Raw genomic sequence first — 18,006 nt, forward strand, 5'->3', positions numbered from 1 at the left:
TAGAGTTTTAAATGACTTTGATACATCCAAGTGACATTGAGTAGATGGACTAATATATATTGGGCTGGTTCCCAGAGAAGAGCCCATCTTGGACATAGAAATCTGTGAAGAATATGAGATGAGTGATGGCTGAATTCATAAGACTGGTGGCCTTGCCTAGGAGGTGTGGAAAAGCAGAGGAAAAGACAAAGACTTGGACTTGAGTAATTTCAGTATTTAAAAATGAGAAGACTTAGTATGAGCCTCCAAGGGAGATTGATTAGGAAGGGAAAAGATAGAGGAAAACCAGGAGAGCATGAAGTTACAGAAGCCAAGAAGAGTCTTGTGAAAAGGAAGATGCAGCCAATAGTTTTGAAAGTTTAGGGCCAGAAGGCTGAGATGAAAAAAAAATGACCTTGGATTTAGTAGCGTGACGGCCATTGGTAACTTTTGTAAGAACTTCTTTAGTAGACTAATGAGGTTGGAGGAGAAATTAGAGGTTGATAACTGAAGGAGACATGAGGAAAAGGAGAAAGTAGGACAGACCACCTTTTGAAGAATGTTGACTATTAAATGGAGAAGAAGAAAAGCGTGGGAGCCAGAGGGATTGAGGACAAAGATTATATATATATATATAAATTATAAAAAATATATATTTGCATATAATTATAAAAAATATATAATTATTAAAATTATATAGATATATATAAAATCTTCACATGCACATATATACATACATATAAACAAATACACACATATACACATACACACATAAATATACACACATATATTATATATTATATAGTTTATATTTATTTAATGTATATAATATATATAATATACATTTTTAATAGCAGAAGCTTGAACCTATTTGAATCTCAATACAATGTCTATAATTTGGAGGGGAATTATACAAATGTAACATGTTAGTGCGAAAAGTTTTATAAGGGATGGTAGAAAAGCAGGAAGGTTGGGGTCCAAATTGTAGGCAGTGAGACAGATTTTAGAAGGACTAACACCTTCTCTAGTGTAACAGAGAATAAAGGAACCCGTACTGCATTAGGACTCAGAGTCAGGCATCTTACTGGGTTCTATCTTCTCTTTTTCTGAGTGATACAGTTCTTTTTTACAAGAAAGTATTGTGGGGATAGCTGCAGTGGACTTTATGTTCTCAAAGCAGCAGTGAAGAAACAAGGACACCAACTCTGCCTGCTGCTGCAGGCAGGTTTGTGAGGTGTGAGAGAGGAAACAGCTACCACTTGAGCAGATTGTGGGAGAAGCAACCTTTTGAGGTTTCAGCTAAGGAAAGGGGGGTACTCAGAAAATATATGGAAAATGTAGAGGAGTTTGATATTCCTGAGAGCACAATGGAAGGTTTGGGTGGATCATGATGACTGAGAAAAAGTTTGTTGATTTTGGCGAGAAGAAGATCATTTTCAACCTAAGATTAAGCAGTTTCAGAAAGAGTTTAGCAGAATGATGGAGGTTCCCGCAAAGGATTATAAAGTGAAAAGCAGATACTTCGTTCAAGGAATTTAGCTGTAAATGAAAGAAGTGAAAGGAGGAAGACAGAATTCAAGTCTGGGTTGTTTTTTTGTTTTTGTTTTTGTTTTTGTTTTATAATCCAGCTAATTACCTATGAGATTTCATTTCCATTTTGTTTCTTAACATGAACTCTAGGGTCAGATTGACTTTATTCCATAATACTAAAATCGTTTCTTCTTTGTTTTCATGCTTTAACCCCTGCCTAGGATGCCTTAAATTTTTTTTTTTTTCCTTTGTAAACACAACTTTTCTGGTAAGACCCATTAACACCTCCCTCTCAATATTCCCTGTTATATATATATTTTCACTATTAGATAATTCATTTTTTGTTTTAAAACGATTTGAAAATTACATGAAATTTAGCCTGGTGCAGCAGTGCACACCTGTAATCCCTGCACTTGGGAGTACAAGGTGGGTGGAATGCTTGAACCCAGAAGTTTGAGACAAGCCTGAGCAGCATAGCGAGACCTTGTCTCAAAAAAAAAACTATATATATATATACATATATATATATAATTATAAATTAAAAATAAAATAACCCATATTAAACCTTCCTTCGTATGTATTATACTATGTATATTATTAATACTAACACTTCAAAAATTACCATTATAAAGTATTTTCGGTTCCACTAAGTATTTATAACAAAATGTTCACGACTATCTAATAGTCCATGGTATAAATGTACCATAAGTCTTTAACCAATCGCCTAACGTTAGCTCACTAAAGTAATTTGGTTTTCCCTATTATAAATAAGACACTATCTTTTACATAATTGCTTGTGTACATAGTTAATGGCACCCTTAAGGCAGAACTTTTTTAACTAGATGACTAAATCAGAAGATACATTTTTTTTTAAGGCTCTGGATATATAGAGGTGAATTATTTTCTAAAAACGCTCTAATGAGTTATCCTTCTACAAGCAGCATATGAGCATTTAGCATACCCATTGCATTGTCAGCATAGAACATTTTCTAAAAATTTAATTTCCGGGGTAGAAAATGGCTTCTCTCTGGAGTTCTAAGCTATGTTCACTTAATTACTAATTAAGTTGAATTTTTAAATAGCTACTGGTTACTGGGTGTTTTCTTCTTTATGTGGTTGTCATACCTTTAACCCATTAAACATATTTTTAATTAAATCACAAAATTTTAGTGTGGTTTATCTAATCATAATAGTTCTTTACATGCTAATTATACTGCCTTGTATTATATAATTGTTATTTTCATCCTAACTATTGGTTTCCCAGTGAACTATGTGCATCTGTCATAATCTTTACCAAATTCTCCATTCTCAGAAGTCCTGTAGCACTCTATAGCGTCAATCTTAATATTTCAGTCTCTATTATCTTGTGTTTTTCATTGATAGTTTCTTTCATATTAATATATTACCATCAGAGAGATAGTAAGTGTCTTAAGAATAAGAACAGGGAATATGTTTATCACCCTTACTAGATTTCTAATTGATATTATGTTATATGATTCTAATTTGCTTCTGAGTTTATTATTTTATATATTCAACAAAATATATAACAAATTAACTCATTGTGTGTTAATGACCATAACATTCTGGGAAAATGTGTGTGCGTTTAAAGACCTAGTGAATAGATTAGTTTTCTCAATATTTTTATATTTGCAGTGAAAGGTTTGAAAAAAAAAGTACTTGGGGTACGTTGAAATTATTTCAAAAGTTTTAGGATTGTGTATAAAACAGCATTAACATGCTCTTTTGAGCATGTTACTTGAACCATAGTTAAGTGAAAGGTGGTGTGAACCATGTGATAAATGATTACTTCACGTCAAACAACCCAACTTTTCTGAGCATGCTGGTTTTGCAAGGATTTATAGTTCCCTGCCTTCATGCCGGAGTTACTTCAGCTTTCCGTGATGCATTCCAACTAATCTGGAGGTTAAGGCATTTCTTGATCATGGATAGATCTGCTTGCTTCTCAGCCCTGGAATTCTTTATAAAATTCCAGAACGCGGGCTAGAAATTGACTTGGGGAATCCAATAAAGTTGCAAGTCTTGGCGGTCATCCAAGTTAAATTTATAGACTGGAAGAAATGTGGGCTTTCCATTGTTCTCTTTTTCACCTTTCTGGGATTTCTTTTGTGTCTATGTGAGTGTGTGAGTGTAAATTTATCATTTTACTGACATTGCAGTGTAAATAACCATCGAGGAGATCCAGTTAAAGAATTTTCACTTTGGATCTTCTCTGGTCTTTCCAAACTTTGACCCAAACCTGCACCAAGAGTGAATTTCTTCTCCCTCTGTAGGATGTTGATGTCATAAAATAAGAAGTTGTTCTTGAAAATGAATCATGCTAGTTTAACAGCTGACGTGCATGTTTGCCAGCTAGGTGCAACTCCCTGAATCCTGTCCTTCCCCTGACTTGGAGCCTTCTTTTTGGACATGATCTGAGAAAATGTGATCATATGTGTTGTTTCTCTTCATTCTGTGACTGGCAATGGGGGAACAAAAACAATCTCGGAAGCATATGAGACCAGTTTTGTGTGTGTGTGCCTGAGGCACTGTCGTGCCTGGAGATCCAAGCAATCCCTCTCCTCCCCTCTCCATTATATCTGACCATTGAAAACCTGTCTTGTTTTTACAGAATGGGTTTGCTGTTGTGAGGCCCCCTGGCCATCACGCTGAAGAATCCACAGCCATGTAAGTACCAGGGACTGTTGCCCATCTCCAAGCACCACGGTTCCTGGCGGTCACCTGCCCCGTGCATGTTTCTGAAGCCTTTAATTGTTAGCAGATGGACTGAAAAATCTTGCGAGGTACTCCCAGAAGCAGATTTATGGCTTCAGAGATCATATAGCATTTTAAAAAAATGCTCTGAACATTATTTATAATGGTTTTCCTGGATGATTTGCTTTCTTATTTCTCTGTTCTTCTCTATTCCGCAGGGGGTTCTGCTTTTTTAATTCAGTTGCAATTACCGCCAAATACTTGAGAGACCAACTAAATATAAGCAAGATATTGATTGTAGATCTGGTATGTATTCCTGGCCAGAGCTGCATTTTCAGTGATTCTAGACAAAAGGGAGTGGATTTGTATTTCTCTGTTAGGGTTGTCTTGCTTTTAGCACTTGCAAACAACTGAAGGGTGTGTTTCCTTTGAATGTGGAAACTCATTAAACTCAGGATTGCAGTTCTGAAACCATAAACATTCACGTTTCACTTTCATGGTGTTAACTGCAATTTAATGAGAAGAAGGCGCAGATCAGGGCAACTTTTATGATCCTTAAATGAATTGATACTTCCACAGTTAAAATAACCCAACAGAACCTGAATTTACTTTTCCCTACAGAATATAGACTCAATAGTCAGATGTGCTGGAAAGAATGCTGTTGCTTTGGTAACCAATTGGCCACTTCCCCTGGTTAGCAATCATGTTGCTTGTTGTGCAACAGTGGTATTATTAAAACAAGTCCGCATGTCACTGTTACTGAAAAGATCTCCAATCTCAGATGCCAGTTTGGGATGATTCTCTAAAGGAACCCTGAGTGATTAAAAGTCAGAAGCATTAGATTAGTCTCTCATTTTAACATGATGAATTCTTACGCAATAAAATTATAATTTGTTTAACAAATGGTTTATTTAAAAGCAGATGACACTTGGCATATTGTCCACAGTATATTCATGAATAATGAGCTGGAGATCTGCCCCGTACAAAAAGGACCAACCCAGGAAAGGGCGAAAGAGAAGTGAATGGTGATTTATGAGCCCCGTTTTCGGTTTGCCTCCAGTTCACGAGGAGGTGTAATAGGTTGTCTGACAAAGCATAGACAGGAAATGAACCCTGGCATCCAAACCGAACCTGGGACATCTGAACTTAATTAATTTTTGCAGGTGATAAAAGATTTAAAGGCAAAATATGCTAAAGGTTTTTTTTGAAGTGCAAGCCTTAATAGTCTAAATCTTGTTCATATCTGCACTCATAATTAAATCTTATTGGAAGTCATGGCCTCGCCCTCCAGCCTTCGAATTCAGTTAAGCAGGCACACCAAAGGGTTGAGAGAGCACAAACAAAGCCATGTGAAGAAATGCTTAGTTAAGTTAAAACGAAGATAAAAGAAATGGAAGAACGACACCCATTTGTTGTGCTTCTTTGGAATGGGTGTTTTTCACACACTATATTGAAACATTCCTGCAAGCACTTCAGAGAGAAGAATATTGAAACCCGACTATCCATGTATTTTCCAAACATGCCTAAGTCTCAGTGTCAGTCATAGTTCACCATTAGAGAAATGTGTTGAAGGCCTAGATATACTACAGCAGCAAGACGTTACAATTTTACAAAAATCAAGACATCAGTACCCATTTTCTCATTCATATGCAAAATGACAGTGAAATTAATTAATAATTGCCATTCTGCATAATTTGTAAGATATTAAATTTTAAAAAATAGTATGCTCCTTGTTCTGTAAGTTCTATGCCAGGAAGATAAGCCAGAAACTTAAGAAAAGCAGATAAAGAGCAAAGATTGTGGGGAAAGAATTTTTCTAAGCTTTCTAAATTTGTCAAAATTATGTAAGAAGGTGATTGGTCAACTGCTTGTCCTATCCTTAAGGATCTTTTAGTGTTTACTTTCTAAATAATCTCCTCTGCTACCATTTTAAGGTTGTAGGAAGATAGTCAAAAACTGTTAGGAGTCCCCTTTGAAAACACATTTGTGATATCTAGACTTAAAAGTAGTGAATTGTACAAGAGACTTGAAAGCTAAAATGCCTCCCTTGTGGTAAATGGCTACTTTGTACTTCAGAGGATTTATATGTAAAGTTTTGTTTTTGTACAGTAATACAGTATAGGAAGAAAAGACTGCTGGAAAAATCTAATACGATTTATAAAATAAGTTACCTGGTAGCTCCAAGGAGTTTCCTGTAAGCTTCCTGGCCTTTGATTATGTATTTGCTCCATTATCCAATCAGAAAGGATAGTGATTTCCCAACAGGCTGTAGTAGACGAGAAGTTTTTGTTTCAGATTCTCTAAATATATGGAGTTCTGTCCAAAGGGTTACCTCTGAGATCACCACCAGCCCACATATTCTTACTTTCAAGTCTTCCAAATTCTGCAGCTGCAGGGCTACTTTGAGGAAATTCCTGTTTCTTCCAGCTGCTGAGAAGGAAGTTTTAAAGTGCCACGTGGCCTTGAGACATCCGTTCTCCCCGGCTGACAGGTCTATTCTGCAAGTTAGCAATGACAAAGCCAATAGATGGCTTTTCAATAGCCAAAATAAAGAACAACAAAAAAGTTATTCCTGCAAATCCAAAGTCATTAATGTTAGCTGGGAGTTGTGAACTAAATCCACAAATTATAACGCCAATAGATGGCAAAGGTACTCCTTTGTCCAGCAGTTTCAGCATTTTTATATGCTTAGTAAATACAGAGCTAGAGTTCTAATTTGCCTGCTACTTTGGGTCACAGCCAAATTCAGCAGTGTTGAGTATTTTAGGCAAGAATGATTCTAGTTGATCTGTGGAGCTCATTTATTCCATTTTCCTTTCTGAGGCAGATCCCAAACATATTCAGATGGGTGTGGAGAAGGAGCAGGTGTACTTGCTTTTCAACTTGCAAGAGACTGGCCATTGTGTTTAGGGGACTAACTTGTCCTACAAGTAAGACTGTATGACTCCGGTAGCTTTTAGGTAACGTGACTTTTAGTTTGACAATAGCACTTTTTAAGCTGTCTTTGTAAAGGGAAAGTTAATTCAAATGTCCTTAGATTTGGGGAAATTGCCTTGTTGATCAAGTTCATTTAGATCTTTATTATAAGTCCCTAAACTAAATAACTAGGAGTGATAACATTAGCTAGTAGAATATATGATTTATTCAAAGTTACTCAAAGTTATTTTAACATAATAATGAAAATATACAGGTTCTAAATCCTTGTACAGCATCAATGTTTGCAGTATGCTTTTTAACCAGTAAAATATTTAAATGATTTTTCAGCATTTCCCCACATATCTTAGATACAAGGTCTATTTTGGGGCTTTTAATGTTTCATTTCTATAGTAATTTCTCACAATCACCAATAATTTTCTTATCTTAGTTTATTATATATGTGCTGCCATGCGGAAACAAGCTTTAGATCACACCTGACCAATGAGTATTTTGTATGAATATTTTACAGCAAGGAAAACAAACAAAAAAAATATATTATTATGTTTTCTTTTTTTCTTGAGACAGAGTTTCACTCTTGTTGCCCAGGTTAGAGTGCAATGGCATGATCTTAGCTCACCGCAACCTCCACCTCCTGGGTTCAAGTGATTCTCCTGCCTCAACCTCCCAAGTAGCTGTGATTACAGGCATGTGCTACCACAGCCAGCTAATTTTTGTATTTTTAGTAGAGACAGGGTTTCTCCATGTTGGTCAGGCTGGTCTCGAACTCCCAACCGCAGGTGATCTGCCCATCTCGGCCTCCCAAAGTGCTGGGATTACAGGCATGAGCCACCATGCCCAGCCTTAAAAAAATGATATTCTTAAGACTATACTGTAAGTTGTTCCCCCAGACAAAAGACATAATTGAATTTAACCTTTATCACTAAATATTTGGTGGATATGAATACAGAATCAAGAATTGCACATATTAGAATGGATTTATGTAGTTTGATAATAATGTCTGTTGAAAATCTTATTATGCTGTGAACAGGATTTTGTTACTCAGAAATTTATGCACTAGTAAGTACCCAACACAGTTTTCAAGAACAATTTTATATCTGAGAGAACCTATCATTTTATATGTGATTATTTTAAGTAAACATCCACAGTGTCCCCAGAGAAACAAAAGTAATCAAAACAATATTTTTCTGCTGTTCAAGTTGTGGATGCATTTATACTCAGACCAAATGTGTCTTAGAACTGACTAAAATTACTATTGTATAGGGGAAATACAAATATTCCCTTAATGTTGTTTTTCAAAATATTTTATTTGTCCATTTTCTAGATATCCAGTAATAAACACAAAAGACATTGTGGCTTTAATTTTTTCACCCTTGTTTGCATAAAGGAAAATAGTTTTATCTCCTCCTTCCTTTCCTTGGGATATTCAGAAATCCAGGAATTAATACAATTTGACTAAGTTATTTTTTTTCCTGATGATGTATGTCTTTAGCTGAAACAACTTTCTGGGATAATGTGTATCTGCCCCAACATTATGATTTCTTAATTTTGGATATGTGTACCATTCAAAGAGGGGAAAGGATTATTGTATGTCTATGCCGTGGATGGCAAGATCAATGCAGGTTTTCAGAATTCACCAAAAGGAGGCTATGATAGTGTCTAGTGAAGGAGTACTGGGCTGGAGATTGGCATGAAGACAGGTCATATAAACCTCCTAAGGAGCAATAATGACTGACAACCCACCTCACAGGTTTGCCAAGAGGATCAAAGAGATTATGAATGTAAGTTTCAGTTAACTGTATAATCGTTAAGAGTTTGGCCTTTGGAATAGGAAGTAGATTCAAGACCCAGTCATGCAACTTATTACCTGTATAATCTTAGTAACTGAAGCTCTCTGAGCCTCAGTTTACTTGTTAAATAATCCATACCAGATATTTATATAGTGCCTGACTAAAAACTGTAGGAATCGTTGTTGAAAATAGTGTGATTCTATATCTTACTAACATAAAGTAAGTATATAGTTACAAGTTTTTACAACTTTCAAATAACAGAACCAGAAACTATGTATGTTTAAAGTATAGCAGTAATATTCTATTGAATGCAAATACGTAAATTATCCACTTTTGGAGTGGCTCATTATTTTTGTTCAGAAGATATTACGAAGCATATTAAGGTTTTTTTTTTTTTTTTGCACTTGAGGTCTTTCAGTGAAGATATTTAAAATAATGCTATTAGTTTTATTGACTTACCTTTCTTATATCAATTCTGGCATGTATCTGTATCATAAAACAGTGAGAAAAAAGAACTGTCAAGTTTTATATCAAGCTATTTTTTTTTCTTTTGAATGGGAAAGAGGACGGGTGTAGGGAAAGGGAAAAAGAGCAGGAAGGAGGCTGTAAAGAAAGTCATTATATAATATTTAAATTAGGCAGATTGCACAAGATTGCATAAAACCCCATGCCATCTTTCTGCTTTGGCCCAAATGATTTAAGAGCTAACAAGCTCATGCTCCTGTGTCTTCGACTCTTGCGTTACCATTTTATCAAAATGAAGTATGAAGTTTTTTTGCATCTGGCTTCTCTTTTGAAGTGATTCTAACTGCGGAGGGATTGCTGACTGAACTGAACGCTTCAAGAAAGCCAATTTATTCAGCTGGTTGCAAAGCCTTTGACCTTAATGGTGGGACTTGGCAAATCAATGCATACACGTATGTTTAGTGTTCTGTCAAGAATTGCGAAAATGCTCTGTAAGCCATGGATCCTTCTGCAAAATACTAGTTTGTAGTTTAGTTTAAACATTAGTCTTTTTTCAGAGGCCAATGAGGCTAGTTAATTAAGCCTGAGGGGTTATGAACTGTTGGCAGTTAATAAGTCATAAAATTCCTCCATAAAACAGGATGCAAGATTCCATCACTGAAGCAAAGAGTACAAAGAGCCGGTGTATAAATATCTAATTGTACCAAAGGACTGGGCTTTCTCAATGACTGCTCATCTGGAGTCTCCAGGGCATGCTTGCTGTGGTTTCCTGATTTTTAGAAGCCAGTTTAAAAAATGAGTGCATTAAAGGGTAATTTGCCTGAAAGTTCAGGAAGTAAAGGGGGTGGTGTGAAAGCAGGCTGAATAGAAAGAAAAGAGGAACGTAGTGAGAAGACAGAAAATGAGAAAGAAAGTGGAGTAGAAAGGGAACTAGAAATCAGAAAGGTTGTCTCCACGCAAAGTTAGACATGACTGTATTTGTCGTCTGTTTTCATTTCCCCGTAGGATGTTCACCATGGAAACGGTACCCAGCAGGCCTTTTATGCTGACCCCAGCATCCTGTACATTTCACTCCATCGCTATGATGAAGGGAACTTTTTCCCTGGCAGTGGAGCCCCAAATGAGGTTCGGTTTATTTCTTTAGAGCCCCACTTTTATTTGTATCTTTCAGGTAATTGCATTGCATGATTACCCCTAATTTTCTTGTCCTTTGCTGGTGTTTTAAATTACACGAGATTACTGAATTGTCCCATGGGACCAAAAACCAGTGCAGAACAAGTGCATAACCCAGAGCACTGTTCATCAGGGAAGGTTGGGCTGATTTGATGTGTTGTTTGATGTTTATTTCACGAGCTCTCCTGTCCTTGTTTTCCTCTCCTCTTGCTTTCTTCCATTTGCCCTCTTCTCTGCCCACCATGGTGTGTCTTTCTCTTCCCAGGTTGGAACAGGCCTTGGAGAAGGGTACAATATAAATATTGCCTGGACAGGTGGCCTTGATCCTCCCATGGGAGATGTTGAGTACCTTGAAGCATTCAGGTTGGTACCTCTTTCTCTCTGACAGTGGCAAATTGGAAAATAAATGTCCATTGAAATAACACCAAATATGAAAGAGAAATGTAAATGTAATTAAGGTAAATTATCGCTCAAAGCCACATAGGAATATGTGTAAGAAGAAAAGATATATCAAGACCTGTTTTTAATTATACAGGTATATTGGCCAATGGCCCATTTTCTCCCTTCCCTCCCAAATAAGGAGAAAAAAAGATTTATTTTTAAATAGTTCTGTCTGGAAAATTCTGCCTATTATAACATATGATGTGATTTTTACAGTAGACATTAGCATATTCATTGCCCTGAGAAGTTCTTCATTACCTATTTAATTTTGTTGACCAAGCAATTCTCAAACTTCATTGGACTACAGGATCTCTTTTTTACACAGCACCATTTAGCATTCCTAGTTCTGAGGAGCTCACTCATTTTGATGACATTGGCCAAGGCAATCTCATTTGATGGTATGGTAAATGGCTTTGTATAGTTTTCCTTTCACATGAAAACATTAACTAATTAATTAGTTGTTTCCAGTTTCTCTGGAACAAAATCTACAAAATGTAACATTAAATACAATGTATTCACATAGCGTTGTGCTTTTGTCTAAGCAAATAACTAAATATTAATATAAATAAGAAAAATCAAACTAAAAGCTTTTCTTTGAGAGAATTTTTAAAATGAGCATTTCTTCTCTGGAATTTAGAAAATACTAGTTTGTAGTTTAAACATTAGTCTTTTTTCAGATGTCAATGAGTCTAGTTAATTAAACCTGAGGAGCCTCCCTTGCAAGATTTTTGGAAGAGGTTTTAGCCTATTGGTAATGCATAATTTCTTGAATTTTCTATTTAGTTGAAAGCAAAACAACCACATAAAAAAAACCTTACAGGTGTTCATAGTTTTGAAATTTGCCATTTGCAAGTTCCCATGAAGAAAATCCTATTGATACCCTACATTTGAAACTTACGGAAATAACGGGGACATTTTTTAATTAATGAAATTTTGGTGGGCTTCTGTTGTCCTGTGTGTCACGCATACTTCGTTGTCTCATTTGAAGTTCATTTCTCATGAGAAAGCAGGTCCAGGAAAAATGATAGAAAAATAGCTATTTAAAAAATATATTTAAAATAAATATGTTTGGCTTGGCATTCAAGATACAAAGGAAAATTCTACCCACATTCTGGAATGTGTATTTTGGGAAAAAATATACACAAAGATATCCACAATGTAGAAAAAATGACTGAAATAAACTTTTCTACTGTAATCTTGGGTTGATTGTGAAGACATTTTGCTTTAATTATGAGCAAAACAAAAAATTATGTGAAAAAAATAGAGGTTTTAATGTTATGAATTCTCTTTTTCAACATCACACATACTATTACATTTGCAAATTTCACAAACATTATTAATATCTTGTAGGAACTTTAACAGGGTAATAGATTTCATTTTTATATCACATATGAATTTATTTGTCTGTCTCCCAAGTTAACCTGGTAACTTGCATGATATACATTAAATTCACATTAAATACACATTAAATTCTCAACCTTACTATTTCATATAATCGTATCCATTATCTTTGATGCAGAATTCATAGATTTTTAAAATCATTATAGTTCTATTTGGGGTACTATAGCTTTACATAAAAATAAATCATGTATGCACAGCAATGAAAGGCAACTTCTATTTTGTGCCTTTGTTTTCCCATCACAAAGTGAGTGGTAGATGAGATTTTTTTCTAAAGAATCTCTTTGAACACAACCATTTCATCAAATAATGTAAAAGCAGATATTAAGTGCACATATTGTTTTGTGATTTAAATGGTAAATGAATGACATACTCCTGAATGGGGTTGACTATTCTCGAGAATGGCACCTTTTCTTTGCCTGGAAGGTCGACACTTTATATTAGCAAAACTTTTCAAAGCTTCCCAGTGTATCTCCATTACTTGAGTTTAATTAGAGAAGTGGCATTATTTAGCTAGGCTGCAGAAATGTAAATTTCTAGCTTTCAATGTCGATATTTATTTAAGAACCAGATTTAATTTATAAGAATCCTGCCACTTTTGAACTATGGCATGTCTGCTATTCATCATTTATGACTGGAAGTACTTGTGAATTTGTTATGGCTAAGTAAGCCATTCATTTCAAAAACTGGCATTGAACACATATTATATGCCGGGCACTGTGGTAAGCACTTGGAATTCAGAACTGTTGTTACTTTCAGGGATCATAATATAAGTCATACTTATTGTTCTAGAGAACAGAAGCGCTCAGAGCAGATAAAATGATTAACTCGTCCTGAATGGTTTCAGGAAAGGTTTCATCAAGTATTGTTCAACCTTTGCTTCTAAAGATAAGTGGGAATGTTCAAGGGGTAAAAAGGAATTCGAGTCAGGGGGTATTCATACTGACTGGGCAGAGATAGTGAACTGTGAAATGCATGGAGCCGTGAAATGATCTTTCTCTATTGGCTCAAGGACATCAGGGTGGGATTGGTAGAAAGAAAATGAATCATACTTTGTAAACTCTTATGCAGAGAAAGGATAGCCCAATAATATATGTATATACTCCTTTGTCAATTTGGGCTTAGTTAGATGACTGCCAAATAATTTTTAGTGCAGTATTATTTTCTAAGCTTATCCTTAATAAACTTCTTGTTTCCTAGTATTGAACCAGAAGATCTTTCTGGCATCTGTGTGTGGGTGCAGGAAATGGAGGTGGGGGAAAGAGTAAATGGTGTTTTTTCTTTTCTCTTAGTTTTTAATTGTTTCTGGACTCTTATAAGTATCTTTTGGAAAGCCTCTCTCCCTGTGAAGCTACATTTATAGTGGGATATAAGATGGCTGCTTATTTTACTATCTAGAATTTGTCACATATATTGCCTTCGTGGTTTCTATTATGTACTTTTTCTATAGCAAAAAAAGAAATCACAGACAAACCAAAGATTTCATGTTTAAACCTTTAAATATAATTTAAAAATATAATAGAATAACTAAATTATTTCAAATGACTAGTTATTTCTTCCAAGCAGTTATCACTCATCTCTGAAATAATTGAAGGGTATATTTAAGATTTTTCACAAGAATTGTTAAAATATTCAGTATTAAATATATTTTATGTTCAGCTAAGATATATTTCCAAGGTTACTATTGTATAAAATAATTATGGTTATTTTTATTGAGATCTTACATGCTAGGTCCTAGATTAGGAACTTTATAGACGTTATGGCTAATTCTTAAGTGCTTTATATAAGTCACAGAACTACTAATTGGAAGGGCAATAATTTGAACTTGGTTTGTGACTCTACAATCTATGCTCCTTTTGTCACACCACGTTGCTACTGTCTTCTGTTTATGACTTAAAATACTCAGGAGTAATAAAGCACAGTGACTTTTTACCAAAGTGTAAGACCTTCATACTCACATAGCCTCCCAACCTAAGGCACAAATGCCCAGTGAACAACATGGCAGAGAAGAACTATTCAATAATATTTGATTGAATGAGTCAATGAGTAAATGAATGAATCAGAGAAGAAAGAGGGAATGATGTTGGCAATAGGAGCATTGTCAAGCTGAGGTATTAAGTGAACCTAGCAAAAGTCTGAGGGAACTACCGTGGCTTCTCAAAATCTATGCTTTACAAAGAACTCTGAACATCTATTCATTTTGTTGTAAGAATGTCAGACTTCTCTTTATTGAACAAATCTTTTGCCGAATGCCTGCTAAGCAATCTCTGTTTTAATCATTTCAAAAGGATATTCCAGTGGTTTTATACTCTCTACAGTCCATTGATGAGGATTTGGCACATTATTTTTTCTAAAGACTAATTCTTTTAAGAGTCCTGCAAATGTTAAAGTGACTATGTCAGACCATTTAAGTGGTTTGTTTATAGTGGGCAAGAGACAGTTATGAATCTCATGCTTCTGTTTAAATCTGAGAAAAATATCTTCAAATGTTTAAAAAATAAGTAGCAATTTCCAATGAATAAGATTTTAGTAGTCCTTGAAATGATGCCTATTTTATTAAATAAATAAGCAAATGCATGAATGGAGGACAATTCCTGTATAGCCCCTTTTAATTTCAAGAAAAGAAATATAAGCCCCTTAAATTTAGCAGGTTTTAATGAAATAATTAAAGTGACCCATTTGGCATATACTGAGGAGTAGCTAAAGAAAGGTCATAGAGCTGTTGGTCTAGGTTCTTTAGATGCAAACAAGTTCTGATTTTAAATATCATCTTTTCATGTCAGTATGTTGTAGTATGTATTAATTAATTGATTAACCTTAGTTAATATTTGTTATTGATGCATATTTTCAATAGACAATGGATCTGTACATATTAGCTCTTCAGGGAAGTTCATCTTTGGGGAAAACTCTGACCTAGAAGGACTCTCTTGCACTGAGGTTATCAGTGTGCCAACTGAAAAGTGGATTTTAAGAGAGTTGTCTAGTAGAGGTAATACATATTTAGTCAAAATTTTTGATGTTATTATTATTGAAAACTACCTGTTTTTATGTTATTGACTTATGTAGGTAGTATCTGTATTTAATCAAAATGCTATGTGCTTCCAAATTTAGGCTGTACTAAAATATTTTGGACATACAATTAACTGGAATTTTTAGAAGCTTAATGTTCTTGCTACATAGTTAAAGCCATTGAACTATTTGAGCACATACAAGCAGCCCAGTTTTTATCTTTCTCCTGTCTTGAGTTCATATCTGTTTGCTTTAATGACATAAGCAAAATTAAAATCCATTAATACAAAGTTGTGATTGGAAATCTTTCCAGATATCCTGTCTATTCTTAGTTCACCAGGCAGTTCTGTTACTGATGCTGAGTCTTTAATGTAGGAATGATGGTTTCCTGGGATTCTTCCCCTGCTTGTGACAAAAATGTAAAAAGGGCATTTAACTCAAGTGCAGAACAAAATAAAACCTTTTATTGTCATATCCACAGGGCAAGTGCTCTTTGGACAAGTCAATAATGGTCAGCCTAGAGATTTCTTAGAATGGTTGGGTTTACCATGGAACTAGAGTAGATAATTTGGGGCAGGGCGCATAAATAAGTAAAATACTTTTTTTTCTCTCATTCTTATTTTATAAAATATGTCATCATTATTCTGGCTAATTCTTAGAAGATTAACTTCTAAATATTCGTGTTATATGTATAAACTGAAAAAGAGGTTTCTAAATTCTATTTGAGAGATAAAATGGGACCATAAGTAACTATTTAGGTTCACTCTTTTGGTAATGACAACTAAGTAAAAACTGTGGGTTTTTTTTTTTTTTTTGGTTATTGTTCTTATATTTAATATTTTAATGTAATTTCATGATAAGTGAATATAGAATAATACCATTGTAGAAACAATATAACAATAATAGCAACATAGTAATGTAGAGTATTCATTGAGGCTTTAATTTTTGCTAGTTGTTTATTTTTTTAAAAAACTTTACTAGTCCTTGAGTTAGGTGCTCCTGTTTTCCACAGGCAGTTACCATGCTTCTTGAGCTTCGGTAGGTTTCCTGATGTCACACAGCTGGTGTATGGTGATCAGGGATTCCGTGGCAGCAAGTGTGATTGTGGGGACGGTACTTTGTTGGTCCTAAACTATACAGGAACTGTAGTTCCTGTGTCAAGAGCATGAGATAACAAAACAATCATATACTGAAAAATACTTTGCAATGCATTTTAGTCTATTTAACTTTGGCTTGGACATCTAAACTGGTAAGTACCCCAAAATTGAAAATTTAGACTTTCACTACCTTTGATATCTCCAAGCCACTTCTCCTTGTGCCTTCTCCTCATCTGACATAGTAAGAGAGCCTATCAAATTAAACCCCTGGTTCTTTTTTTCCTTTTAATAACCAATCTAATTACAATGGGGATATAAATTTTTTCATCTTTGTTAAAAGAAATATTCTTCTTATGTATGCATTTAGATTTTGTGGAAGGGATATGTAATAGAACTTGAAAATACCAAATTAAATTTTAATAGAATGCATAGTGATAAACGAATATTTAGGTTTAGTTTTGAAATGCAGCATGATTTCATTGTCATCCAAAAGTCATACTTAATGGCAAATTATTTGGGATCTTAATTTGTCAATGAGAGCTGTGGTTGATGCTTCCCAGTCTTGCAATGGATTCTCAATTGTTAGTGACAAGTAAATATATTAAGCTCATGATATTATGTATTTTCCCAAGGATGTTGAAGACAGTTTGAGAAAGAGGGTGGAGTTTCTTGAAACAATTTGCCAATATGAAATACTGTACATATCAAATTGGCCCTACTACCATCTTTCCCAGACCATTTATCATACCTCACAAATCAAGCCCACATTTTCTCTTTCTAAAAGACTTGACTAATAAAGAAGATGTGGGCTTCAATCTGAACTTGTCAATCAATCTTAGTAACAAAGCAGTAATGATTTTCACCTATTAAAGTTTTATTTCAATAAAAAGTAATACATATGAATTTATTGCTAGTGTGAACCACAATTATTCACTGTCCAGATTCTGTTCTCTATTTTCAGTATGTTGAGATGTTTCAAAAAGTTTTATCAAACAGGTCACAAGAAAAAAAATTCCATAGGAATAAATTTGAGAAAGCTGTCAGCTCTATCTGCTTTTCAGCTTCAAAAATAAATATAGTTCAGGGACATTTTTTCTCTCATCTGTTCAACATATTGTACCAATTTTCATCAAAAAATTACAATTTCTAGGTGTGTGTCTCTAGATACCCTTAGAATTTCTGCTCTTTGACCCTGAGAGTAAATTGATCTTATGCACACCTGTCTTCCTAGGGAAACTTGCAAACTTGATTTTTGAGCCAAGCATCAAAGAGATATGATATTATTAGACAGTATAGAGCTCAGGTAAAAAGTCCAGGAAGTATCTTGAAGTGCTTGAAGTTTTGAAGGGGAAGTGATATCTGCAGTGAAGAGCTATTTAAAGTAGATCAAATGCTACAACTTACTTTTTTATTATTATTTTTAAAAGGTCAGATCAGCTATAAAAATTTTAAGACAATATTTTTTCTCTGCCTTAAAA

The 18,006-nt window shown here is 34.6% G+C and overlaps 1 protein-coding gene across 1 annotated transcript in view; it reads left to right on the plus strand.

Annotated features, from left to right (window-relative positions):
• HDAC9 (histone deacetylase 9) overlaps positions 1 to 18,006 on the plus strand; it is a 418,509-nt gene that overhangs the window by 242,001 nt on the left and 158,502 nt on the right. Inside the window, exons 16-19 of the mRNA XM_033194714.1 lie at positions 4,139 to 4,194; positions 4,440 to 4,527; positions 10,416 to 10,535; positions 10,849 to 10,946. Of these exons, the coding sequence (XP_033050605.1) occupies positions 4,139 to 4,194; positions 4,440 to 4,527; positions 10,416 to 10,535; positions 10,849 to 10,946 (362 nt within the window). The remainder of the gene's footprint in view (positions 1 to 4,138; positions 4,195 to 4,439; positions 4,528 to 10,415; positions 10,536 to 10,848; positions 10,947 to 18,006) is intronic.

This window comes from Trachypithecus francoisi, unplaced genomic scaffold (assembly GCF_009764315.1).
Source record: "Trachypithecus francoisi isolate TF-2019V2 unplaced genomic scaffold, Tfra_2.0 Lachesis_group4, whole genome shotgun sequence".
NCBI classification, from domain to species: Eukaryota; Metazoa; Chordata; class Mammalia; order Primates; family Cercopithecidae; genus Trachypithecus; species Trachypithecus francoisi.